The sequence below is a fragment of the Ailuropoda melanoleuca genome, chromosome 4 (genome assembly GCF_002007445.2).
Source record: "Ailuropoda melanoleuca isolate Jingjing chromosome 4, ASM200744v2, whole genome shotgun sequence".
Lineage (NCBI taxonomy): Eukaryota > Metazoa > Chordata > Mammalia > Carnivora > Ursidae > Ailuropoda > Ailuropoda melanoleuca.
The window spans coordinates 105,699,284-105,724,730 of NC_048221.1; the positions used below are offsets into that span (position 1 = coordinate 105,699,284).

The following is a 25,447-nucleotide window of genomic DNA, read 5'->3' on the forward strand; positions in this document are numbered from 1 at the left end:
GCTAACATTTTTTCAATTTCTCTTATGGCTTCATGTTTTCACACCTAGCTACTGGTACGTAGTTGTAAGTAAAGATCAAACATTCTGGTGACTATAGGATGACAAGTCTAGGGACAATACACAAATGGGTCTGTTTTCGCTGCTTTGGCTTGCCTGATTTCCAAGACAGCCACCGCCCACCTACCCTGTTCAGAATTCTCTCAAGCTCGTAGACTGCTTGTAGGGCACCCACTTCCAGAACTCGAAGCTGGCAGACTAAGAGGTGAATCACAGCCCGGGGGCAGGTCAGCATGTGACAGTTTAAACAGGAGCCCCGGAGCAGCAGGTAGAGTTTCTGAAGAGAGGGAAGAAAAAGCAGGATAATTAGAGACATAATAAATCAAGGTAATTTTCAACGTATTTAAGTTTTTTGTTTTTATGTAGCCAGTTTATTCTTTTGAGAATTCCACTTCCAGGGCACCTGGGTGGCTTTGTCGCTTAAGTGTCTGACGCTTGATTTTGGCTCAGGTCATGATCTCAGGGTTAAGGGATCCAGCCCCCAGTAGGGCTCTGCACTCAGTGGGGAGCCTGCTCAAGATTCTCTTCCTCTCTCTCTGCTCTTCCCCTGGCTCACGTGTGTGCACACACTCTCTAGATAAATAAAATCTCAAAAAGAAAAAAATTCCACTTCCCCTGATGTACCTGGAAAGGCCTCTGTGACCCTACGAACTAGATAAATATTCCTGTATATTTCTTCTTATCGTTTCATTTTAATCCCTTAAAAGTTGAAATTTACCCTGAGTCTGAGGTAGGGCACTACTTTCATTTTACTTAACTAAGTACTAGATACTAATTTTAGTATTTAAATACTTAATTTAAAATATTTACTATTTAAGGGTCATCTGGCTGGCTCAGTTGGTGGAGCACGCAACTCTTGATGTGGGGGTTGTGAGTTTCAGCCCCATGTTTAGTGTAAACATTACTTAAAAATAAAATCTTTAAATAAATAACTTAAACTTAAGTTTAGTTAAATATTTGGTATTTAAGTAAATACTGTATTTAACTAAGACAATTCTTTTCTCAATGCGATTAACAGATAAAAACCACGAACACTGTCATCTACAGAGTTTAAAACAAATCCTGGAGGCTAGGTTAACTGACCAAAAAAGCTGAAAATGCACAAGTAGGACACTAGACAGGAGTCTCAGTCTTAGCTCACTGTCTGACCTTCTGGGGTTCGCTCCTTTTGCAACTAAGCAAAAGCCTACAAACCCACTAGAAGAGCTCAGGGAAGGCTTGGAGAACTCCAGAAGTCCTTCTATTGTCAGGGAGGCTTTGCCTAGATTTCTGAAGGGCACAAAGCCCCTGAAACCTAACATTAGGGGATGAATTCCAATGCTTTTTTCCCACGTGAACAGAACCAAGCTGTGGCTCTTCTCAACTGCAATCAAACTGAAATTCATTACAAGCCAAGTTGAATTTATTGGATTTGGCTCCTTAAGATTTTAAATCTCATGGAAGAGAGTACTTTAATTCCGTGTCTAGAGCTGACTTCCTTGGACACCTCTTGTGTGGCCAGCGGTGACACTCACAGATCCCACCAGCAGCCCCGAGACCCACACATATAGAGCAGCCCGGGAGAGAACGTACATCAAAGAGAAGAGGATTATACACCGTGAGTGGAAGCTCAATGTGGCCCAGGTGGCCAGAGCAGTTGTTGAAGTCCTGCACGCAGGTGGAGCACACCTCTTTGGAATCCGCAGGGCCCAAAGCTAAATCATACAGGCCATTCACTGACGGGTTCCCCAGGCTGTCCAGATAACGAGGGTTTGTAATGGACTTCACACTTAATTTCCTAAGGAGATAAAAGAAAGACCAAGGGAAAACTAAGGTTACCTAACTTCTTGGATGTTTCTTCTTTGGTGCTTCGGAGTTAAATGATGATTTCATGTTTGTTTCCTTAGCCATGCTGACAGCTTCAGAGTGTAGAATCTGTGTATGCCTTGCTCACCGCTGCAGCTTAACACTTACCAGAGCCTGCAGACAACAGCTGCTGGATAAACACGTGCTTAATAGATAAGAGTGGTAAAATATTTACCCATTTAGTGCAAATCTTGCATTGAATACAATGGAGACTGTTTACAAATAGTTAAGTACCTACACATGCTACATGCTTTACAAGCAGCATTTAGTCTGACTTTAGCCCTCTGAGGGGGCATCACTATATGCATTTTTCCGAGGAGGAAACTGAGGGTCAGAACAGTTAGGTGATTTAATCCAGGTAACACAACCAGGATTGGGGGGAGAACAGAGGCAGGATATGGACCACACTTAACTCCAAACCCCACATAGTTCAATAAAGAAATGATAATCCAGGGGCGCCTGGGTGGCACAGCGGTTAAGCGTCTGCCTCCGGCTCAGGGCGTGATCCCGGCATTATGGGATCGAGCCCCACATCAGGCTCCTCTGCTATGAGCCTGCTTCTTCCTCTCCCACTCCCCCTGCTTGTGTTTCCTCTCTCACTGGCTGTCTCTATCTCTGTCGAATAAATAAATTTAAAAGAATCTTAAAAAAAAAAAAAAGAAATGATAATCCAATAATCCCTGCATATAGAAGTAGTAAATTGAAGTTAAACACAAATATGCAAAACTTTGAGAAGTGTAACCTGTTTCACTAAATGTTTATCACAGTATCTTACGTTTGGTTTAAAGGGGGCTCCCATAGGACACCTAGCTACTTTTACCAAAGTACATTCATGCCGAATTTGCTTTTTAATTTTTTTTTTTACTTTGGAAATAGACAATTATCTAAATTTCACAACCTAGAAAAAAACACTGATAACATTCATAGACATATCTCTATGGATATATTTTTAAAAACATAACTGGGATCATTTGTTATTTCTAGCATTGCATTCGTCTATTTTCACTTAGCATTAAACGAGTGTTTTTATGTCACTAAAGTTCTTTGGAAACATAATTCTTAAGAGTTATAAAATCTTTCATTATGTGGCTATTAATAATTCATCTAACCAAACTCTACTTTAAATAAGCTTCTGAAACCTATCTGCATAAAGATTTTTGCACAGGATACTTCAAACTTTTAACTATGTCCTAAAAATATAATTATTTCCTCAGTGGAGTGGAATCCCTGAATCAAAGGGTGCAAAATGTTTGAAACTCCTGATATATTCTGCTGCCTTGCATTCTAGAAAAGGTGAGCTAATAGTAGATTGCCTGTCTTCACTAGCACTGAATCTTAGCACTTAAAAAATCTTTCCAGGGGCTCCTAGCTGGCTCAGTCAGTAAAGCAGGTGACTCCTGATCTCAGGGTCGTGAGTTCAAGCCCCACGTTGGGCAAGGAGCCTACTTAAAAAAAAAAAAAAAATTGTTGAAATCTTTCTAACTTTCAGGTGGAAAAATGCTACTCCACTCTCACATTAATTTTTTATTTCTTTCAAGTTGTTTTAGTCCTTTACTTATTCTGAATTGAAATCTTAATGTTTTCATTACTGTATTACATGAGCTCCTCACACATGAGGACATTAATCTTTTACTATGATGGTGGCAAATACTTTTCCCAGTTTATAATTTAGCTTTTGTTATTTTTCACATTAAAGGTTTAAAAATTCTTTAACAGCTTCGTTGAAATATAACTCACATACTACACAATTCATCCTTTTAAAGTGTACACTCAATGGTTTTTTAGCATATCTAGAGTTGTACAATTATCACCAGTCTGTTTATTTTCATCCCCACTAAGAGAAACCCTGTACCCATTAGATGTCATTCTCTTTGTCACAGAAATAAAACAACCTGAAAACAGTAAGGTCCTGCAAAAAAAAATAGAGGTCAGAGGGTGTGGTTAAGACTGCCGAATGCTATGGTGATCAAAATGAGGACTTGAGAGTCCCCTTGATTTGGTAATAGGCAAAGAATATAGAGGGTCCTTGCAAAGAGAAGTTGTCGCTTTCAAAGAGTCTTGAAGGATAACCATTTTGACTAATTATGTGTTTAACCACATCAGGGACGTTACCGCTCCACAAACGCTTTGGTTAATTACCAAAGAAACTGATGGACGCTAAAGTTGCAACCTGAAAACTCCTTCTCCCCAGCGCAGACACTAATCTAGCCCCTCCGGGTTCTAGGCAGTGCACGCCAACCCAAGACGTTTATGGAACTACGGGTCCCAATAGGCCACGCGCCGGACAACCACTGACTCGAGGATAATCTGAGCGCAAGACCTTTTGGGAATAGTAGTTTACGGCGCCGACCTCAACATGCAGACTCTGCATGCTTCCCACCAACTCCTTACTTGAGTTCGTCGGCCGAATACATCCCGAAGGAAATGCCCTGCAGCCTTCGCCAGGGAATGTTCTTTGAGCTCAACATCCTCCAGGTAAGTTTCGAGTTCTGACACCCAGAGAGAGGTTCCACTCACCACCAGCAACTTAATTCAGCCTCAAGTCTGACGCCACCATGTGATTTAAAATGCGCTTGCGCGCGAGCAAATCTCGCTGGTTTGAGATTTACGTGGACGAGACCACTTCCACTGTAGGGGGGGGAAGTAATTTGATGACTTTCGCTTGCCCTCTAATTTTGAAAATACAGAAGACATATGAGTCACTGAAATAATAGTTTCGGAAAATTTCTTCGAGGCAGATGGGGCGTTTTGACGCTTTAACTTCCGTAACAAAGTCTTTCAAACCATGAGCTTTTTTGACCTCCTAATTCTTGATCGCTTTTGTCTTGTTCCATCTCAGCCAATAGCCGAGCTGTTCCCCGCCCCCTCTTGGTGATCCTGAAGGTCGAGGTCACGCTTTCCCAGCATGCTACGCGAAGAAGGCAAAGATGGCGGCGGTAGCGACGGGTCGGTGGCTGCGGTTCCGCTGCAAGCTTTGCCTGACCCTAACGGGTCAGCCGGCAGGTCCGTATGGACAGGCCCCCAGTTGCAGGTAAGGCACTCTTGGAGAATCCAAGAGAAAGACCCCCTGGCCGTCTTAGTCCTCTTGGGTCAGTTTTTTCCTTAGACCTGGGGAGCTAGGTGCAATGGAGCGGGATGCGCATGCCCAATTTCGCGGCCGCGCCTTTAGCGCGGCACGCGGCGCTGGAGTCCTGGAAAAAGGGCTTGAGACTCATTTGTTAGGGCGTTACTTTTTGGGTGGCTGACTTATCCTAGAATTCAGAACCTTTGCCAGGATTAGGATCCTGCTCTCGTGGAGCTTGCGTTTTAGTGAATGTGGCTACTAGCAACCCCGTCCCGAGTTTTAAAAAACAAAAGTATGCTCCCTTATTCTTTTTATCAAACGGGGAACTCTGAAGATTTTCCCAAATTAAAGGCAGTTTATGAGGGCCACTGTGTGCTGGATGCTGTGGGGATGGTTGGCCAAAGAAATTATTCAGGTCTTCATAAAAACAAGAAAGTCTAAAAGATTTGAGCACAGGCTTTGGATTGCTGTGATTGTCATACCTGAAAGTATGTATTTAATTTTTTTCACTAATTACAAACCGGTGGTGTGGAAATAGAGTCACTGATTTGTAATGAAAAGTTGGGAAAACCCCAATTTTGGATTTGATGTTTGCCAGTTTTTTAGTTGGTTAATGGACAGATTTTCTCTTTTGTGGACTGTAGCTAGTAATAACCAAAAAATTGGTGAGGAATAAGTGAGCTGTGTAACTTCACTTCAGGTATACGTCTTATGTGCGATACCTTCACATAGATTCTCAAAAAAGGAGATGCTCCACCTGGTACTGTAGGAGTGTTAATGCTGTTGTCCATCCCAATCCTTTTCCTGGTAGTGCCACTGTTGACATTTTTCTGTTCATTTCCTTTCCCTGACAGCAGCATCTCTTCCTCTGCATTTACCCGTAAGACTGCAGCGGTCACTATATCCCCATGTCAAGAAAGACAGCATGTTTTGAAGGAATTAATCTCTCTCTGAAGTTGATCCTTAGCAGAAAAGTATCGTTTTAAAATGATGGCTGAAACCACATACTGGTAGAGAAAGTGAATTTTCTATCTAATCACATTCTGGCAATTTTAGGAATGGTACCAATGCCATGTAGAAAGGGAATACATATTTTGACTGTATTTCTTAGTGTTACCAGAATATTTTAAAACTCAGTCATGGGTCAGTGACTATATTTTGGATAAAAAATAATGTCAACAGTTTCACGTTTAAATTAGGAGGTACATATTTGGCAAATTCCTGATTGTTGGATTAGTGGGATGAAAGCCCATGATGATCTTAGCTTAAAAATTTATCATAATTGCTTTAAGTGGGATACTCTTACCATTATTAGGTTGTTACTCACATAAAATCAGGAGCTTATTAAATTGTCCTTCTTGACCTCAGTGTTTTAGATTACCAAAGTTGAAAGTCCGTTATATTTCACATCAGCTACTTCAGTGGTTCAAGTGCTATTGAAATTTTTCACTGATTTTATTGAACGAGATTGATTAAAAAACGTTGACCATATTGTGTCCATATCTTATATCTATTTTGTAATGGTTTTGAACTTGCTTTTTTAGGCCATGTCTTCTCAGTGTACATTGACATGAATTATTCAGTTATTTTGATCCATGACAGAAAATTTGGGTTCACATAGGTGGAGGTGAGATGGGAACTTCATTAATGAATATTACTTTAGGGCTTTTATTTTTTGCAGATTTTATTCTGGAAGTGCAACCATCCCAAAGGTTGAAGGCACTAACGTAACAGGTATATAAGATTATGCTGTAATAATTTCATTTTTGTGTTAATACGCTGCACTTGTTTGTAGTAGTAGTAGTATTGAGAAACCGATTTGCTTTTGTTTTATTTTTCAAATTAAGGGATTGAAGAAGTGGTCATTCCAAAAAAGAAAACTTGGTGAGTATTCAGTGTTTATTCAGCAAGTGATTGAGTGCAAAACATTTGTAGGTAAGGAGCCAATGACATGAAGAACAATAGAGAGCATTCCATCGGGACAAAACAGCTGATGGGAGAAAAACTTGGGAGTTGAAAAGAACATAAAGGAAGGTGGAGAGTAGTGAGTGACTGGGACATGAGATTTACATAAGAGTTAAAAGATCTTCTGAAGTAAGTTTGGGTTAATAGTTTAAAAATAATGGTTAGGGGCGCCTGGGTGGCACAGCGGTTAAGCGCCTGCCTTCGGCTCACGGAGTGATCCTGGCGTTATGGGATCGAGCCCCACATCAGGCTCCTCCGCTATGAGCCTGCTTCTTCCTCTCCCACTCCCCCTGCTTGTGTTCCCTCTCTCACTGGCTGTCTCTGTCTCTGTCAAATAAATAAATAAAATCTTTTTTTAAAAAATTATGAGCATCATTATTAGAATAACTTTTTTTCCATTTAAGGAAGTTCTTAGAAGGTTGGGAGACCAGACAGAAGTGTTATCTGTGCAGTCTTTAATGAAGTAAAATAGTGTGGACAGAGTTTAGCCTTTTTTAGCTAACTAGGTAGATCTTTGAATAAATTGCCTTAGCCAGCATTTGTTGAATATATGAGAACTAAAACTTCTCCACAGAATTTTTACAGTAATGATTTTGAATGCATTTTATGGCCTTCAAAAAGCCAGGTCTTCTCTAAGTAGGACCTGAAGATTCAAGTTCATTTAAAAAAAGAAAAAACTTTCTTAAATTACAGAAGTAATTAACTGTTGGGGGGGGGCGCTAAATGCAAGAAGGGAATAAAATTACCAGCAGTCACTCTGCTCAGAGACAAGTTACTTAATCTGTCTGTTCCATAGTAAACATGGATAATGACAGCACCAGGCTCAAGGAATAAAGGAGCATTTGAATAGCACCTTCCACATAGCTCTCAGAAGATCACTATTTTAAAATTCTGAGGTATAACTATTTTTTATATAAATTACAGTTGATCCTTGAATAACATGGGTTTGAACTGCACGGGTTCATTATGTTTTCCCATAAATATAGTACTGCGTTGTAAATGTATTCTTAAAGGTTTTCTTAAGGAAAATTTTTCCAGCTTTGTTACAAGAATACAGTGTGTAACACACTTAACATACAAAATATGCATTAATCAATTGTTCATGTTATCAGAAAACCTTCAGGCAACAGGCTATTAAGTTTGGGAAGAGTAAAAAGTTATACATGGATTTTTGACTGTGCAGGTGACACAGGAGTTGGTTGGTACTCCTTGTTCAAGGGTCAACTATATACATTTAGTTCGGGAGAATTGATTTGTATCTATGAATGAGGCACTTTCTTGAGTGGCATTCATGTCCAGAGCACTTTACCAACCCAGTGTACCTCTGTCCCTGAGGAAGGTACTGTAAGGAATACAAAAGAGGGAAAATTTGGAGGAGGATGTGCTCAGGTGGTTTATGATATAGTTGAGTCACATGCACATTTTATTTTTTACACCTTATACTTAAATAAGTACTAATCTTACACACGTGGCTGGGGGCACACAGGATATAATCAATGATGATCGTATTACACTAGTCAAGGGGAGTTTTATTGAAAATGTAGAAATTTGCACCTTAAGTGAGTAAGATTATTTTATTGGAATCAGAATCACCAGGGAATTTTGTTTAAAACGTATATCCCCATAGGTAATTCTTGTGAACCCTAAAGTGTGAGACCTATAGATACAGAAAACAGTAAGGTAGAGTGGGACATGACCATAACATATTTGCTGGTAAGAAGAGGTCAAACAGGCAGTCCTGTAGGTCAGTAAACTGAGGACAATTTATTTATAGCCCAGGAACCAAGAATGGTTTTTACATTTTTTTTTATACTTGATAAAAGTGAAAAGTTTCATGACCATGACCATGTGAAAAGTATAATTTCAAATGACCCTCAAAAATGACCATGTGAAAAGTATATGAATTTCAAATTTCAGTGTCAGCTAAAATTGTTCTGGAGTGTAGCCTCATTTGCTAACGTTGTCTGTGGCTACTTTTATGCTGTACCGCATAACTCCGCAGAGTCCCTGTGACCTATAAAGTATAAGATACTATTTGTTTCCTTACAGAAAAAGTGATTTCTGTGCTCTGGAATTTAGGCTTTTATACCTGGAAGAGGCCGTAAGGGCTACAAATTCTTGTGGCCTTATTTTAGATATGCATCACCTTTTAAGGGTGTGCTTTCCTGATCACTCAAGTGCCATAGAAGACTTAAACTATACAGGGTCATTTGTGAAAACTCAAATTGTGAGTTTTCATAAATGAGTGTGATGTGATAAAGGCTGTGTTGTGAACAGGTTAATCTGAATTGTGTAATGATTTTAGGGATGACGGGAGTCCAGTTATAATCGATGCATAGGTAACTGGGTCCTAAAAGAAATAGATACTAAAACTTATTAAGAGGGGCACCTGGGTGGCTCAGTTGGTTAAACATCTGACTCTTGATCTCAGGGTCGTGAGTTCAAGCCCCACGTTTAAAAAAAAAAAAACTCTTAGATTGGCACAGAGAAGATGTGGAGAAATGGATGCTCAGATACATTTGTTGATAGGGCACTCAAGTGGAATAATACTTGGGAGGAAAGTTTGCAGAATGATGATTTAAAATGTGTATACCTTATTGATTAGCTATTCTGGAAGAACACTTGCATAAATCCAGAGACGTTTTTTTATATAACTTGGGAATAATAACAAGCTGAGACAGTTTGAAGGCCCATAGATAAATAAGTGGCTAATGAGAAGTGGTTATCACTTGAATTAATTAGATTTATATGTAGTAACATGGATAATACAAATTTATGTAAGCAGATGTACAGAATGACAGTTTTTTTTATGGCTGTGTGTGTGTGAGAGAGAAAGTACTTTAAAAACTTCTGGAAATACAAAAACCAAACTTGGCAGCACCTGGCTGACTCAGTCAATAGAGCATGCAACTCTTGATCTCGGGGTTGTAAGTTTGAGCCCCACATTGGGTGTAGAGAATTAAATGCCAAACTCAGTGGAGTAGGAGGGATGTCACAAGATGACACCATAACCTTTAATGTTCTAATATATTTTTTAGGGATAATGTATCCAATGAGGTGGTTTTTTAAAATAATCCTTTTTTAAAAAGAGAACTAGTGAGTAGTCTCATAATTTTCTTACTGTTACTTGCTCAGTATGTTAGGAAGTTATGTTGACTTGATAAGACCTATATGCTATGGTAAGCTTTAGAGAATGCTAAGAGATAAGAGGATGTTTTTGTCTCGATGAAATTACATAATTGTGATTTTTAAAAAATGAATAGAAAACGCAGTGGATTTTATACACATCAGGAAATTATTCGGTCTTGATATAATATAAAATTCCCTGTATGTTTTGTCTATTTGAGATCATTTGTGTTAAAAATGTTAAACTTTTTTTTTAGAAAAATGCTTTCGGCTTATTAAATTAGTTCATTTTTGGAAAGGAAACTCATAAAATCTAACAGTAAAAATATATTTGGAAAGATTGTCTTGGTTTATCTGTTCAGTGAAATCTCTTTTTCCAGTAGTTAGTGAGGGTCTCCACCCGTAGCGCAGTGGACAGCTGGCCTGAAATGTTTATAAAGGATATATAGTTGAGAGGTTCTAAATGAGAAGAGTACAGCAGAATCATCTGGGAATTCAGTAAGAATATATGTGACAGTTCTCTGTGGAACTTGGAGGATTTGATTCAGGAAGTCCAGAGGGCATCTTGTGATTTATTCGCATATATAGCTGAGTTAAGAGCCACCACTTCAAAACAAAACAAAACACCACTTTAGATAGAAGAAGCAAGAGTAGCCCAGAAAGTGCAATAGGAAAATAGGGCACCTGAGTTTGAGCCCCCCCCATGGGTATAGAGAATATTTAAAATCTTGAAAGAATGCATAGGAAAACGGATAGGATGAGGTAAGATTCAGGATAGATAGATAGTATTATGAGCTAGGGGTGGAAATCGCTAGCCTTTTGGAAATGGTGTGATGGAACATGCCAGAGAGGGTAGGCAAAGTATAGTAGGAACATGTACTACCCACCTTCAGGCAAAAGAATAGGACAGTTTTCTCATTTTCTAGCTTGTTTTTCTAGTGATCTTGAGAAATAAGAACTGACTTTAGTTGAGACCTGAACTTTTTTGTTGGCCGGTCCATACTTAGAGTAGAATCACTTGTTCGGTTTTGTGGGTATGAAAATCCCTGACATGGGTTAACTCGTGGTTCTTGTTCTCAGGGATAAAGTGGCTGTTCTTCAAGCACTTGCATCCACAGTGAATAGGGTAAGTAGGAATTCAGGTTTTTGTTGTGGATCTTGAAAGTTTCTTAGGAATGATCCAATCCAGTCCCTTCATGTGACAAATGGGGAAACTAAAGCTTTTAAAGGAACTGGCTCTAAAAGTCCTTGACTTAGGCCCATGTTTTTTATCTCCAAATGCAGTGTTTTTTTCTAAGCCAGTAATCTTTTAAACTTAATCCCTTGAAGAGCTGTTGGAATGCATGGCCCTGCGGGGTGATTGGGGTGTGATACTACAATGCAAGAGGTCTGTAGACGAACTTTGAGACCTGTTGTACCTACCATGCTGTAAATGATGCAGTGATTAAGAATGTGGGTCCTGGAACCAGTGTTTTGTTTCATAGCTGATCAACTAGCTTTGTGATGTGCATCAAAAAGTTACTTTATCTCTTGATGCTTCTATGTGATTATCTGTCAAGTGGGGTTTGATTATAGTCTCAAACTTCAAAGTTATAGTGAGAACTATATTAGCTAATACATAATAGAAGGATTTAGGGCAGTACCTAGCACAAAAGAAATGCTCAGTAAATGTTGGTTATTTCTGAAACCGTTTTAGTGAAATATTTGTCAATAACTTGTTCTGTTCACAATTCAAAAACAGAGTTTGTAGTCTGATAGATAATCTGAAACCTTGGTAAATTCCTCAGAAACGGAACTTCTTTTTTTTTCTTTTGAGTAATCTCTACACCCAACGTGAGGCTCAAACTCAGGACCCTGAGATCAGGAGTTGCATGCTCTACTGACTGAGCCAGCCAAGCGCCCCAGAAATGGAACTTTCTGTCTAGTTGTATTTTTCATAATATGAAAACTGTACTTTTAATTTCAGCTATGGGGTTAATGTTTAGAATAATGAAGACGTTAACTGCCACAATATCCGCGTGGTTACTAATCCTCTTTAAGGCCATTGTCACAGATTTCCAGAATTGCTTTCTATTGTAGATGTTAAGCTTAAGGAGTATTTGGCCAGATATGCCCTGATATATCCTAGCAGTTTCTCAGAAAGGGTTTTTATAATACTGCATCTCCATTCTAGTAAGGCATTGAGATTGTCAGCAGTTCACTTATCTCTAAATAGGCACCTGAAATGTAAACTAGACTGTTCTCAGTTTTTTAATGAGAATGGCCTTCAAGTCAAAGAAGTTGTAGAACTATGTGTGCAGTTGTGTGATTTGTCTTGAGTTTGGGCCCTTAAAATCCAAGGTATAGTGATTTATTATCCAGTAACCACATATTCTACCCTTCTGATGCTTCCCAGGCACTGTGCGGGATGTAGAATAAAGACAGCCCTTGCACAGTCCCTAGAGAGGGATCATGAAGGAGCACTGAGAAGAGGGTACGTAACCCAGGCTGGGAAAGGACTTCCAGAGGAGCTGATAATTGGATTGCTGCTAGGAAGGTGAGCGGCAAGGACCTGTGGGAAAGAGCATTCCTAGCAGAGGCAGCACCATGCGCAAAGGCACAGAATGAGTAGTTGGTATGGTAAGAATCAAGGATTTGAGGGGTGGAGAAATGAGATGGGCAAGATGATGAATGGTATGCTGAGGACTCTAGTCAAGTCCTCCGAAGAATTTTAAGCAGTGGTATGATAACCAGATTTTAGAAAAGACAGCTATGTGAAGATGGGAAACCTTTCAACTTTAATGTAGCATAAGGGTCTTAAAACTAGCATGTCCAAACCCAAACCGTTGCTGTCTCCTCAGTGGCAACTCCATTATTCTAATTGCTCAAGTCAGAACCCTAGGAGTTATCTGTGACTTTCTCTCATGCTGCACATTAGTAAGTCCTTTGTTTCTTCCTTCAAGATATATGTGCATGGAGTCCCAAGACCACTCCCAGGTTCAGTGATTGGCTAGGAGGACTCTCAGGACGCAGCATATAGTCCTACAGATAGAAAAAGGACACAAAGCAAAGTCAGCCAAGGGAAAAAGCACATGGGGTGAAATCCAGAAGAAACTGGGTACAAGTTTCCAAGAGTCTTTTCCCCGTGGAGTCACACAGGACACGTTTAATTCCTCCAGCCGAGTTGCGACAGCAGTTGTGAAACATCTGCCACGAAAACTCATTAGAGACTCGGGACCCGGAGGTTTATTTGGTGTCTGGCCACATAGGCACCCTGTGTCTGGGGCATACCAGAATTCCAGACTTTCAGAAGGAAGGCAGGAGTTCAGTGTAAACCACCTTTGTGCAAACAATTTAAGCATAGTGGGTCCTTCTCATCAGTTCTGGGGATGGTGGGAACCCTCCCAAAATCCAAGTTTCCAGGTGCCAGCCAAAGGCCAGCCTTGCAAACAGGCCTTAATAAGGACAGTAGTCTCAGGCCTGGTCACTCTGCACATTATCGGATTCTCCGCTCATGTCATCATCACCGTGATCGTTTTAGTTGTCTGAGTCGTCATCATCTCTTACTACCCTGGGCCAGTCACAGCAGGCTCTGTCTCTTCCACTGCCCCAGCTCCCCACAGACTGCTTGCAATTAAGCAGCCCTAATGATTCCAATAAAATGCTGGATCACATCACTCTTTTCTCAGAACTCAAGTGGCCTCTCATTTGTCCTAATTGGGATAAAAACTGAAGTCCATATGAGGGCTCCTAAGGCCCTCCCATGATCCTCCCCACCCCCACATTACCTTTCTGACAGCGTCTCTTGCTGTCTTCTTAGGCACCCTACCTGAGCCTCATGGGCCTCCTGGCGAATTCTCAGTTTCCCAGCAGGCATACCTCTGCCTCAGTGTCTAGTGTTTGCTGTTCCTTCTGCCTGGACTGTTTCCCCCCGAGATACTCCTATTACTTGCTCCTTACCTGCTTGACTCCTTGCCTCAGTATCACTTTTTCAGTGAGGCATTCCCTGACCACCCCACTTAGGTTGTAAATATGTCACTTTCTTGTCCTTTTTTCTATTTCATTTTTCTGCATAGCAGTTATCTGTATTTAATTCACTGATTATTGTTTATTTTTACTTTCTGGAGGTTCCCCCCCCCCACTAGATTGTAAGCTTTATTGGGGTGGGGGGTGATTTTATTGTCTCCCTGGTAGCTAGAAGCAGCCTAGCACGTAGGAGGTGCTCTGTAAATAATGACTAGGACGGCACTGAACTATGGCTGTGGCAGTTGGGGTAAGGGACAGTGCACTAGGTTAAGGAGCTAGCGTTGGTTGGATCTGGTGATTGCTCAGTTGAATGGAAGTAGTGCGACAGGATGTACAGGTTGGACTGCAGAGTGGTCTGTACCATTCACCGAGAGAAGACAGCTTCAGGGAAGTTCACTTTGGGGATCAGTTTGGTTCGAGGCATCTGAGCTACAGGGCCGGAGCGGAGTTGTTTCCCACAGACCGTGAAGGACTTGGAAATTGCCGAGGGAGGGAAATTGGGAGATAAACAGGAAGAACAAGTTTAGTAGGTTAAAAGAAGTCCAGCATGTCACCAAAACTATAGGCTCTAGACAGGTGTTTAACAAGGGTGGTGCAGAGGGTCAGAACCAGAGCCCAGGGACTCGTTTGAGTGTAATCAGGGAGCAAATAACCCGGGGCTGCTGACCTAGAACTGCCACCTCTGGTTTACCCTTACATGACTGCCTCGTCTTGGTAGAGAGACATAACCAGATGACATGAGCCTCCCATGAGTGTGAAGGGATATGGGTTTTGAAAGTGGCAGCAGGAAGCTGAGACCCAAGAAAAAATCCTACCTCCAAAGCCTTACATGTGAGCAGCCTTCCCTTGAGAGCTGCAGGGAAGCTGTCCCTTGGAGAATCCCGGTCAGTAAGACGGCATCAAAGGGACAGTCAGGAGAGATTCTGGATGTAGGGTGAGTTTTTCCTATGGAACAAAGGTCCAGAGCCCAGAAAAGGCAGCTCCAAGGGACAAGAGAGGAATAGAGAAAGTAATTGGGGGGCAGTTTTCAGTGAGTGGTACTGAAGAGTTTTGTTCAGGGCTCTCCCTAGAACAGCGTAAAGAAGTATGTAGACCTCCAACAACAGGACACAGGAGAAGCTGCTGCTGTTCGCTTCTTCCAAGAGGCACAACAGCATCCTCCATTTGGAGGAGGGTCTCGGCTGGGTAGTGGCCAGGTTTTGAAGGAGTGCAGGACACTGGTGCCCATACTGGTTAATTCAGAGGATCTTTCATTTGAAACAGCAGGAGGTCCTGGTAGCGCCCTCAAATCTTAAGCAGTCATGGGGGTTTGAGTCATTGTTTGCTTTGCGTGTAATGACAACTGAGTCTTACAGAGCTGAGAGGATGGTGTAGGTATTTGTGTCTCTCACTGTACACATGCACATTTCTGTATGTGTTACATATGTAATTAAAACTTATGGGGCACCTGGGTGGCACAGCGGTTAAGCTTCTGCCTTCGGCTCAGGGCGTGATCCTGGCGTTATGGGATCGAGCCCCACATCAGGGCTCCTCCGCTATGAGCCTTCTTCTTCCTCTCCCACTCCCCCTGCTTGTGTTCCCTCTCTTGCTGGCTGTCTCTATCTCTGTTGAATAAATAAATAAAATCTTTAAAAAAAAAAAACTTACTTTACAGAGTTTTTCATCAAAACTCAAGGTATTAATGAAAATCTAACTAAAGAGACTTCTGTGTCTTCACAGGATGCCACAGCTGCCCCTTATGCATTTCAGGATGATCCTTTCCTCATACCAACATCCTCCGTGGAATCTGTGAGTGTTTTCATGTAGTTTTCTAGCATTATGTTTTCTCTTGCTTATTTGGGTACAAGCACAGATACAGATTTTAGCTTCGGTGTAAAAACCTTTGAAAAGATAACAGTTTCAAAGTTTTAGAGATCGGCTGTGGAAAGGATTTGGAATTTGGGATTTAATACTTAGGGCTCCACTGGAGCAGTCCACTTGGTTTCAGTGCACTGGTTTTATGTACCCCAAGCTGTATGTAAGATGTGACTTAAAATGTCACGCTCAGTAGCAGAAGTGGTTATGTAACCATGTGTAATTTAACTTCTAATTGGGTTTGTACGTATTGTTGCATTCTTTGCGGGGGAGGCTTACTGAGGGTATAATTTTGATCTCTTGAGTCAGTTTATATCTAAATCCTTTTCTTTATATAGCGTTCATTTTTATTGGCAAAGAAGTCTGGGGAGAATGCAGCAAAGTTTATTATTAATTCACATCCCAAATATTTTCAGAAGGACATAGCTGAACCTCATATACCGGTAAGTAGAGGTAATTGTGATTTTTCGGGTATTACGATGTAAATGTAAACTAAACCAAGTTTTCATGGCTAATATTTCAGTAGCCACTTGAATGTCCTCAGTATTGGGTGAAATCTTTTGATGTGTATAGTTATCTTGGCTTACAGTAGTAACTTTTTTTTTTTTTTTTTAACTCTTGTCTGTATTTGCTCCTCATCCTATTTTCCCCATTTGGCTTCTGTGACACCAGAATTTTAGGTCTTTACCTCTGTGACTGTTCTTTTCAGTTTCCTTCAGTACCTTTTCTCTCCACCCCTGAGTGTTGAGGTCTTCGTAGTTTTCCAGGCTCAGTCATTGTCTTTTTCCTGTCTGCAGTCTTCCTGCGTCAGCAGCCCTTCTATTCCATTTGGCATTCTTGTATATCGGGCCCAGATCCCTCTACTTTGGTAGTCCAGTGTCCTGGTTTCCTTCAGAGCGTGTCAACACCTCTGCCTTTTACTTTGAACTCCAAATTGTATTTCCAACTACTTCTACGTCCTGTAGTCACGAAGTGTGAGTGTCATGCGGTGCGCGCTGCATGTTAGCCATTGTGCTCGGTGCTGGTGTTAGAGTGGCCAGTGGAACAGAGGCACCTCTGCCCTCGTGGGTTTGTTAGTGGAAATAGTAACCTCAAACTCATGTCCCAGACTCCTTTCTTCCCGAAACACACGCAACCAAGCACAGCCTCCTTCTCAGGCAGCAGCTCCCAGTGACAAAGCAGGAAATCAGTGTGATTGTGCAGGGACAGTGGCAGTGATGGTCTGTCCCCGCCCCTGGTTGTTTCTAACCAGCAGTTACTCTTTTGTGAGCTGCTTGAAGCCTTCCATCGGTCCCTGCCTCCTTGGCAGACACCACTGTCAAACCTTCCAGAGCTCTCGTCATTTACGCTGCACCGTAATTCTTTCCTTCCTTGCTCTCTCCGTTAGATGGGGAGAACCCTGAAGGTAGAGAAGGACTTTGATCTGTGTCTCCAGTGCCTTGCTTTGTGCCTGGCAGAAAATGGTTGGCATTCAATAAGTATTGAAATGAACTAGTGAGTGAGGTAAAATCAACATACCTTGGTGATGGTCAGTGTCTACAGAGTAAAGGAAGCATCAAGGCTGAAAGGTTTCTGCCTTTGCAAACCAGGTATACTCTGACACTTTGAAACAAGATTGGAAGGAAAGGACAGAGGATAGTTTTGGCAGGGGACGAAGTGAGTTCAACTTGAAGGTGAGGAAGTTAGTTGGAAACCAGATTCTTTAGATATGAATTAAATATTTATTTATTTTTGGGTGCTTTTAAATTCTCCCTGAGCTGGGAGATAGCTAAATGATCTTGTTTCGGGTCCCAGAGGGGTTTTTTATTTTTTATTTTATTTATTTGTTTATTTATTTTTTTTAAGTTATAGTCCCTACAAAGATGTACACGTGGTGCCTGGTGCATGAAACATGAATTGGGGTAGTGAAGTTTTATTTTGGTGTGTTGGTGATAAAAGTTCAGTCTTGCTCCATTATTGCCCCTTTACCTGTTGGTGGTAACTAGCCATCTTCTTTTTCTAGTGTTTAATGCCTGAGTACTTTGAACCTCAGATTGAAGATATAAGTGAAGCAGCCTTGAGGGAAAGAATCGAGCTCAAAAAAGTCAAAGCTTCTGTGGACATGTTTGATCAACTCTTACAAGCAGGTGACTCAGTTCATTTAAAGCACCCCTCGGAACGTGGGCTCAGAAGTGGGCTGTGGTTACGTGATCCTGCTGGTTGTGAGCAAAAGTTATAAGGATCTCTGCTTGATGCTGTGTTCTTATTTTTAAGAGTTAATAATACTTTAAGTTCTGTTTCAGCTTTCTTTTCAAAGTATAAGTGAAATAAGTGAGATAGAGTTGCAACTTAATTTACTATGCTCGTGGGCTGTATTGTGCCGCGGGTAGAGAGATTATAGAGCCATTCATCCTTGGCTTCCATTTTTAACCTTAGGCATGGACATACTGTATTCACATTTCTTGTACTCTTTAAATATGTTTGGAGGCATAAACAGACAAAGGAATATTTAAAAAGGAAAGAGCACTAACTGGAATACTGATTATAACTCTGACACTGATTAGCTCTGTGGCCTTGGAAAAATCACTTAATTTCTTAGAACTTCTGTCTCTGAAATTCTCTGGCTCCCTGAATTTGATTTGGATGCACCTCTAGCGGTACAGATCTAAATTTCATGGCTTGTAAACTACCAGGGGAAGGATGTATCTGTAGTAACATCAAAGGCAGCAGGATTTTAAGTTAATGGACTCCAGAATGCTGTTCAGTGATTTAGGATAACAGTCAGCCGAACAAAGAAGAGATAGGAACTGGGCTGAATCATTCCATGTACATTCTCAAACACAGGAAACCTTTGCAGAAAGCTGAGTTTGATTTGAGAATTTTGCTGTGTAGTCTGCTGTGGCATTGGATATACAGATGAATTGCTGATGCAGCTCGTAATTTAGGAAGGCTTTTCCCTCTGTTGAGTATGGTAAATGGTAAATCTGCGTTCAGGTACTTAGTGCTCAGAGCTGTCTTCCTCCAGTTCCATACACTGTGTGCTGTAGGCACATGCAGACATTCAGTAACCGTTTGTGAAGACCGTGTGTCAGACCCACAGCTCAAAGTAATAGAACAAGCCAATATGCCATGGGGGGGATTAGAGGAAGTTTTACTGTCAAGCCGCTAATAGGTACCACTTTGCTTGGCATTTCACATACTTAATTCTATAACACCTTAGGAGTTGGTGTGACTTCTAATCATTTTATAAAGGAAACTGGTTATTAAGTTTCCAGGGATACACAGTTCTGAGATAGTAAGATCCAGTCCAGTTACCCCCATAGCCTCTTCTCTCCACTCTGCTGTGCCCTTTTCTGAGCTTTTAAATTTCCCAGTTGGCATTTTTTTTTAATCAGTATATTTCCTTTAGAAAAAATGCTTGTATCTCATACTTCCTGTTCTCTTTTTTCCCTAGCGTCGAGATGGGAACATGATGTATTTGAGTATCACTTTTTTAAAAGCCACTATAATTAGACATTTATGCTAGTATTTCTAGGCAAGTATTCCAGTGAGGGCCTGTATCCAAGCAGAATAGTTATGCTTGCATTTGTAAAAATGGAACCAGGCCACGGGAACTAAGTGGCAGTACTTTGCAGAGTGTTCAGTTTGCAGGCGATAGTTAAAACCATGAGATTGCTTCTCTGGGGACATGAGTATATAAACTAAGTGAGCACAGGGTCCGGTGTTGTCTTGTGCTGTCGTTCCTCCTGTCAGACCCCATGGTTAGGGATTGTGTCCCTGTCTGCATCTCTCCAGGTGCTGAAGTTGCTGTGGAGTGCATACCCATCCATCCTTAGAATGACGGATGATACTACATACGTAGCCAAAAGCCACAGCTTAGAGAAAAAGTGAACAATTTTAATGCAGTGAGCTTCTGTTCTTTATTGTTTCAGTGTTTCTTTTCCTTTTTTTCTCTACCCACAGGAACTGCTATATCTTTGGAAACAAGTAATAGCCTCTTGGATTTGTTGTGTTATTATGGTGACAAGGAGCCCTCAACCGATTATCATTTTCAGCAAAGTGAAAAATCTGAAGAGTTGGTAATGGGTTTTGGCAGTGATTTTTTAAATTTCTTTTGATAGTAACATTTCAAAGTAAGGCGGGTTCTCATCCCATATGTTAGGAGAGTAGAGATTTGTTCTGAGATGTGATGTGATATAGTGGCTTTGATAAAAACTGGTGTGGAGGAAGAAAAATTTAAACAATTATTTTAATTCTGGTTCCCTTCCTAAAAATATTTTGACCTTGCCTGCCCCATGCAGGGAAAGTTTTGACCAGAAATATCTAGGCAAACTCCTCTGTTGTTACTTACAGTGACCATATGATGTGCAAAGAACAGGGAAAGGCTCCCTGGCCGCAGCCCCCCAAAAATGCATACATAATGTGGTAAGGGGAGTGAGCACACTGTGCGGGGGGGATAGAGCAGTATTGTGCCAAGGCCTATAGAGGAGGGAGTCCTATCTGAATTTCTCAACCCAAGAGTTTTACTTCTAGAAAAAGATCCCAAGGACATCTTTGGGTCATGTGAACAAAGATTATATACATCATTTTCATAATATTCATACGTGTAGTTACAAAATGTGGAAAACTGGACATCCAGCAGCATGTGATTGGATTATGGTAACGTGGCGACAGAGTGCACTAGTGTAGGTCTGTTTGGCTGTGGAAAAATGCAGCATATATTGATAAGTGAGAAGATAGGCTTGACAATAGTACTTCATTTTTATAAAATATTTTCATATGCATGAGGGAAAATGAAAAATTAAGTGCTTTTCCTTCCATTTATGTCTAATTTTCCTCCACTAAATATGGATTATTTACATACAGAGTAATTAAGTCTTTTAAAATGTGTAGGCATGGCATGGTATTTCTGTGTGGATCAAGCTGGATAGAATTGGCTCAAGCCAGGCTGTGTTTGGATTTCAAGTTCTTCTCTCTGGGCGAGGCTGTGCAGGGTACTGGCTCCGTCTGTCTCCAGGCTGTCAGTTCCTGTTTTAAGGGCTAGCTTTACTTTTCATCTCTAAGGGAGCTGATTTATGCTGAAGAAATTACCAGTTTTTTACTGGGTTTTTTCTTCAGCTTCTGTTGGATCTGTATTTTACTTTTCCACAGTTTCCTTTGCTTTTCTGATTTTAAGTATTCTCAGTAGGAGAATGCATTTCATTGTCATCTTTTGTTTTATTTCTGTTGACGGTTCATTTCAGGAGGAGGCCACAGAGGAAAATAATAAGAAATCTGAGAAGACCGATCATCAGTTTGGAGTCACGTGGAGGTATGTGAGATGTCATTAGAACCTTGCAGTGTGGTTTTTTATGGGGCATGGCATGTTCCCCATCACCCCCTCAAGAGGATGTGCTCTTGAAGTTTTCTAAAATAGAATTCGTTTTTAGCATAAAATGCAAATGTGACCATTAGTATTCACGTGCATTTAGAGCTCATTCTGTAAGATTTTTACTTCCAACCAGCAGTACAAGGTTGACACTTCACTCCCCCCCATTTCACTTCATGTCACCTTCACGTAGTGTTGGTTCCTTGGGTAGTTTGATCAGTGCTCCTACTCTGTAATCTGTACCTCCTGTTCTGAAAGATTGGGTATTTTTGTTCACATAAGAATACACATACACTGGAATATAGTTCTAAATTAAGGCTACTGGCCAGCAAGCAGAAAAACTCAGCATTTCAAGACAAAAGGGAAGTAACGTTTAACTAGAATTTGAGAATTTAACTTAACAGAATAGAAATGTCTAATAAGAGATATTTCATGTGGACATCTGGAGAAGGAAAGCTACCATTAGTTTCTGAAGTCTTTTTTGAAGTGATAAATAGAATCAAACATTAAATTTCTTTAGATTTTAGTAACTTTGCATAGTGGTTCAAAGCATGGACTTTGGCATACCATCCTGGCTCAAATCCTGGTTCTAATTTCCGAGACCTCTTTGTAAGAGGCAGAAGCAAGATACAGCGTAGTCTGTAGAACATGGTTACATTGATTGATTGATTGACAAAGAAGAAGCACCAGCGTGCGACGCGTACATGCTAGAATATGAGAGAGAGATTCCGGAGAAACTCCTTGTCCGTGGTGGCCTCTGCAGAGTTGTATATGGTTGAGAGGGGGTGGGGAAACGTCACTGTGTACCCTGTGTACACTGCTTTTGTTTAGTCCTGTGAGAGTATGTTTTTTGTAAAAATGTTCAGTCCTGATTCCGTCATTCACCGCCAAGCTGCAGACCACTTGAGGTTTTCGAGCCTCAGTTTTCCTGCTTTTCAAAATGATAACCATGTCTCGCTCTCTGTCTGCGTGGTAAGAATTGTATGAAGTGTTTGGCACAGTGCTTGGCACATTCTGAACTCTCAGTGGATTATGGTAGCTATTGGTTTTTCCTGTTTCCCTTGGTTCATTTATTCTTCTGTGTCTAGGACAAAAAACAATGCTGAGAGAATCTTTGCTCTAATGCCAGAGAAAAACTCACATTCCTACTGCACAATGATCCGAGGAATGGTGAAGGTATAACATTTATTTATTTTTACATTTTTATTATTTAATTTCCACTAAATCAGGAGCTTTCATCCTCAGAATTATTGACAGTTGGGCCTGATAATTTGTTGTCCTGGGGCTCCCCAGTGCATTGTAGAGTGTTTAGAAGCTCCCTGTTCTCTACCCACTGCATGTCAGTACTTATATCCTCCCCAGCTCTCAGTTGTGACAACCAGAAGTATCCAGGAATTATCAGATGTCACCTGGGAGGCAAAATTTCCACAGCAGTGGAGTATAAACTTCATGAGAACCAGTACCTTGTCTGTTTTGTTTACTACTGTATTCCCAAACCCTAAAACAGTTGATGGGCAAATATTTCTTAAGTCAGCATGTTAGAAGATACGTAACGTTTATGCTTTCTCTCTCCTAGCACCGAGCTCCTGCACGGGCATTAAACTTATACACTGAATTATTAAACAACAGACTCCATGGTAAGTGTGTTTGTGGAGAATTCCTTTTCTTCCCTTAAAAATCTGTAACATCTGGGACACCTGGGTGGCTCAGTTGGTTAAGCATCTGCCTTCTGCTCGGTCATGAACCCAGGGTCCTGGGATCGAGCCCCGCATTGGGCTCCCTGCTCAGCAAGGAGCTTGCTTTTCCCTCTGCCTGCCACTCCCTCGGCTCATGCTTTCTCTCCCTCTCTCTCTGACAAATAACAAATAACTAAATCTTTAAAAAAAAAAAACAACTCTAACATCTTTGAATCTACAAAATATTTGGATCTAGCCTCAATTATGAACTCAGTTTTCATCTTTTCATGTGGTATTGGTGGTAGAAGCAGGAGGAGAGATCCAGAGCAGGGAGTGTCTGGTTTTGTGGGCACATGGGAATGAGCTAGGAGCCACGAGTGCATTACTGCTTTGCCTTAAACAGAGCCATTTAGGGGTTAAACTTTAACCCAGATTTTCGTTTTTACAGCTGATGTGTACACCTTCAATGCATTGATTGAAGCAAGAGCATTGAGTGTGAGTGAAAAGTTGGAGGACAAGTGGAATAATATACTGGTAAGGAGGAACCCTCTTTTTGTTTTCTAATTGGCCTAAAATACCTTTTCCTAGAAACAAGGGTGGAGACAGCAGTTACTGAGCATTTCCATGGCAGGTACTAAAACGCTGGGCACTCGTGGTTGTGTATTTATACCCTCCCAGCAACCCTGCAGTTTAAATAGCTGTGTCTGACGTGTGAGAAGAAAAATTTACTTGACCCAGAGTCTATGGCTAGAATTCAGAAAGACCTCGGTTGCTTTATTTCTCATTTATAGTTATTTTATTACAAAAATAGTATGTATTTACTAAAACTGTTTTATCAGGTAAGTTTGAAAAAATTATGTTCACTGGATTGAAATAACTTAGGAATAAAAATATTTTTATATTTTTACATCATACAGTTCATGTGTCTTTATACCATACTGCTCATTTTAAAGGAAACACTCCAGGTCATTCTAGTCTGTTCTTTTGCTTTACTAGGCGGCGTGAAGACAGTTGGACACCTTGATGAAATGAGGTGGGGTGACTGAAAGGGGTGACTTCTCTAAAAGGCAAAGTCACTGGACCTGCTAATAGATAATTCTTAAGTTAGGGATATGTTTATTAACTTTAGACTTAGCCAGAGAGCCAGATTCTTTTTTAGTGTGTAATATTAGTTAATTGGACAAAGTACCTACCCGGGCGTAAACAAGACTTAACTGCTTTTGACTCACCTAGGAGCTGCTAAAACAAATGGCTGCCCAGAAGGTGAAACCAAACCTACAGACATTTAATACCATCCTGAAATGGCTCCGGAGATTTCACGTGTTTGGAAAATTGCCAGCCTTACAGACATTCCGTGAAATGAAAGCCATCGGAATAGGTGAGTGTGTGTCGTTTTCCTCACTGGAGGCTGAGATGGTGCTGACCAGAAGTCTTAGATCCAGACAAGTGAACAAGAGATGGTAAACTCTTTTTGCTGTTTACATGACGTATTGAGAATTTGGATTCCGCCATTTGGCGCGCTGAATTACAGGTATTTAGTAATGGCGGGATCTCCTTTATCTTCATGCTTTTTATAGCAAGTTACAATGTTCTTTTAATATTTTCGGTACTTTTCTGTGGATTTTCAATTTGGTTAGAACTGTTCCCTTAAGAGTTAAATAGTGTTAAATCCCATGACATTTTCTAGCATAATTACGTATTTGAACCTAAATGCGATACTGTGTTGTATAGTTTCCAGTAATTATTGAAGGTAGTTTGGGACTCCGTTCACTTCAGTATGCCTTAGTGTTCTTGAGTGAAGAATCGAAGTACAAGTACATTAGCTATAATATTTAGTAGTGACACGTCAAGGCTTTCTAAAAGTGATTGATACCTTTCCACTTAACATAAATTAAAATGAGCTAGGAAAGGTCTTTGTTCAGAGGAATAGAAATGTATCTTCTTTTACTTAAATACCGAGGTCAGTGTGTCTTTAGTTCAGTGTGTGTCAGTAAACTGTAATTTTGGACAGCTGTGTTTGACTTATTTCTTATTTTTTTCTGTCAACTTCGTAATTTAGAACCCTCGCTTGCAACATACCACTATATTATTCAGCTGTTTTATCACCAAGGTATGTATGACATTCTGTATTAGTTTTTATAGAAAGCTGATCCATTCCCTTACGTTTATGTGGTAATCATTATAGGCTTCTTTCACTGCATACGATTTAGGAATAGAGAACACAAATTAACGTCATCCCATAGCCTGAGCAGAAAGTTACTCCCCCTGGAGGGGACAGGGTCATTAACACTAACACTAACACTAACACTAACAGTGTTGGGTACAGTTTACAAACGGTCAGAAGGTGGGGCATCTGGGTGGCTCAGTCAGTTAAGCGTCTTCCTTCAGCTCAGGTCATGATATCAGGATCCTGGGATCGAGCCCCACATCAGGCTCCCTGCTCAGCGGGGAGTCTGCTTCTCCCTCTACCCCCTTCCTCTGTCCTCCCCACTGTTGGTGCTCGTGTGT

General features: G+C 40.8%; 2 protein-coding genes across 4 annotated transcripts in view; one reads left to right on the forward strand and one right to left on the reverse strand.

The window, feature by feature from the left end:
• POLR1A (RNA polymerase I subunit A) overlaps positions 1-4,474 on the reverse strand; it is a 67,147-nt gene extending 62,673 nt beyond the window's left edge. The window contains exons 1-3 of the mRNA XM_002928633.4: positions 4,294-4,474; positions 1,630-1,834; positions 185-334 (exon numbers count right to left, since the gene is read on the reverse strand). Coding sequence (XP_002928679.2) covers positions 185-334; positions 1,630-1,834; positions 4,294-4,370 — 432 coding nt within the window. The 5' untranslated portion in view covers positions 4,371-4,474. The remainder of the gene's footprint in view (positions 1-184; positions 335-1,629; positions 1,835-4,293) is intronic.
• Positions 4,475-4,779: 305 nt separating this feature from the next.
• Positions 4,780-25,447, forward strand: part of PTCD3 (pentatricopeptide repeat domain 3) — a 29,521-nt gene continuing 8,853 nt past the window's right edge. For 2 of the 3 annotated variants that reach the window (XR_004624999.1, XR_002144487.2), the window contains exons 1-14: positions 4,830-4,933; positions 6,648-6,700; positions 6,814-6,850; positions 11,138-11,183; positions 15,782-15,850; positions 16,255-16,359; positions 17,919-18,042; positions 19,859-19,974; positions 21,139-21,206; positions 22,352-22,439; positions 22,840-22,900; positions 23,388-23,473; positions 24,173-24,317; positions 24,999-25,049. Coding sequence is in view for 1 of the 3 variants with exons in the window: in XM_002928634.4 (XP_002928680.1) it covers positions 4,830-4,933; positions 6,648-6,700; positions 6,814-6,850; positions 11,138-11,183; positions 15,782-15,850; positions 16,255-16,359; positions 17,919-18,042; positions 19,859-19,974; positions 21,139-21,206; positions 22,352-22,439; positions 22,840-22,900; positions 23,388-23,473; positions 24,173-24,317; positions 24,999-25,049 (1,153 nt within the window). In the remaining 2 variants the exon portion in view is untranslated. Of the gene's footprint in view, positions 4,934-6,647; positions 6,701-6,813; positions 6,851-11,137; positions 11,184-15,781; positions 15,851-16,254; positions 16,360-17,918; positions 18,043-19,858; positions 19,975-21,138; positions 21,207-22,351; positions 22,440-22,839; positions 22,901-23,387; positions 23,474-24,172; positions 24,318-24,998; positions 25,050-25,447 lie in introns of all 3 variants that reach the window. The other variant, XM_002928634.4, reaches the window with a different exon arrangement.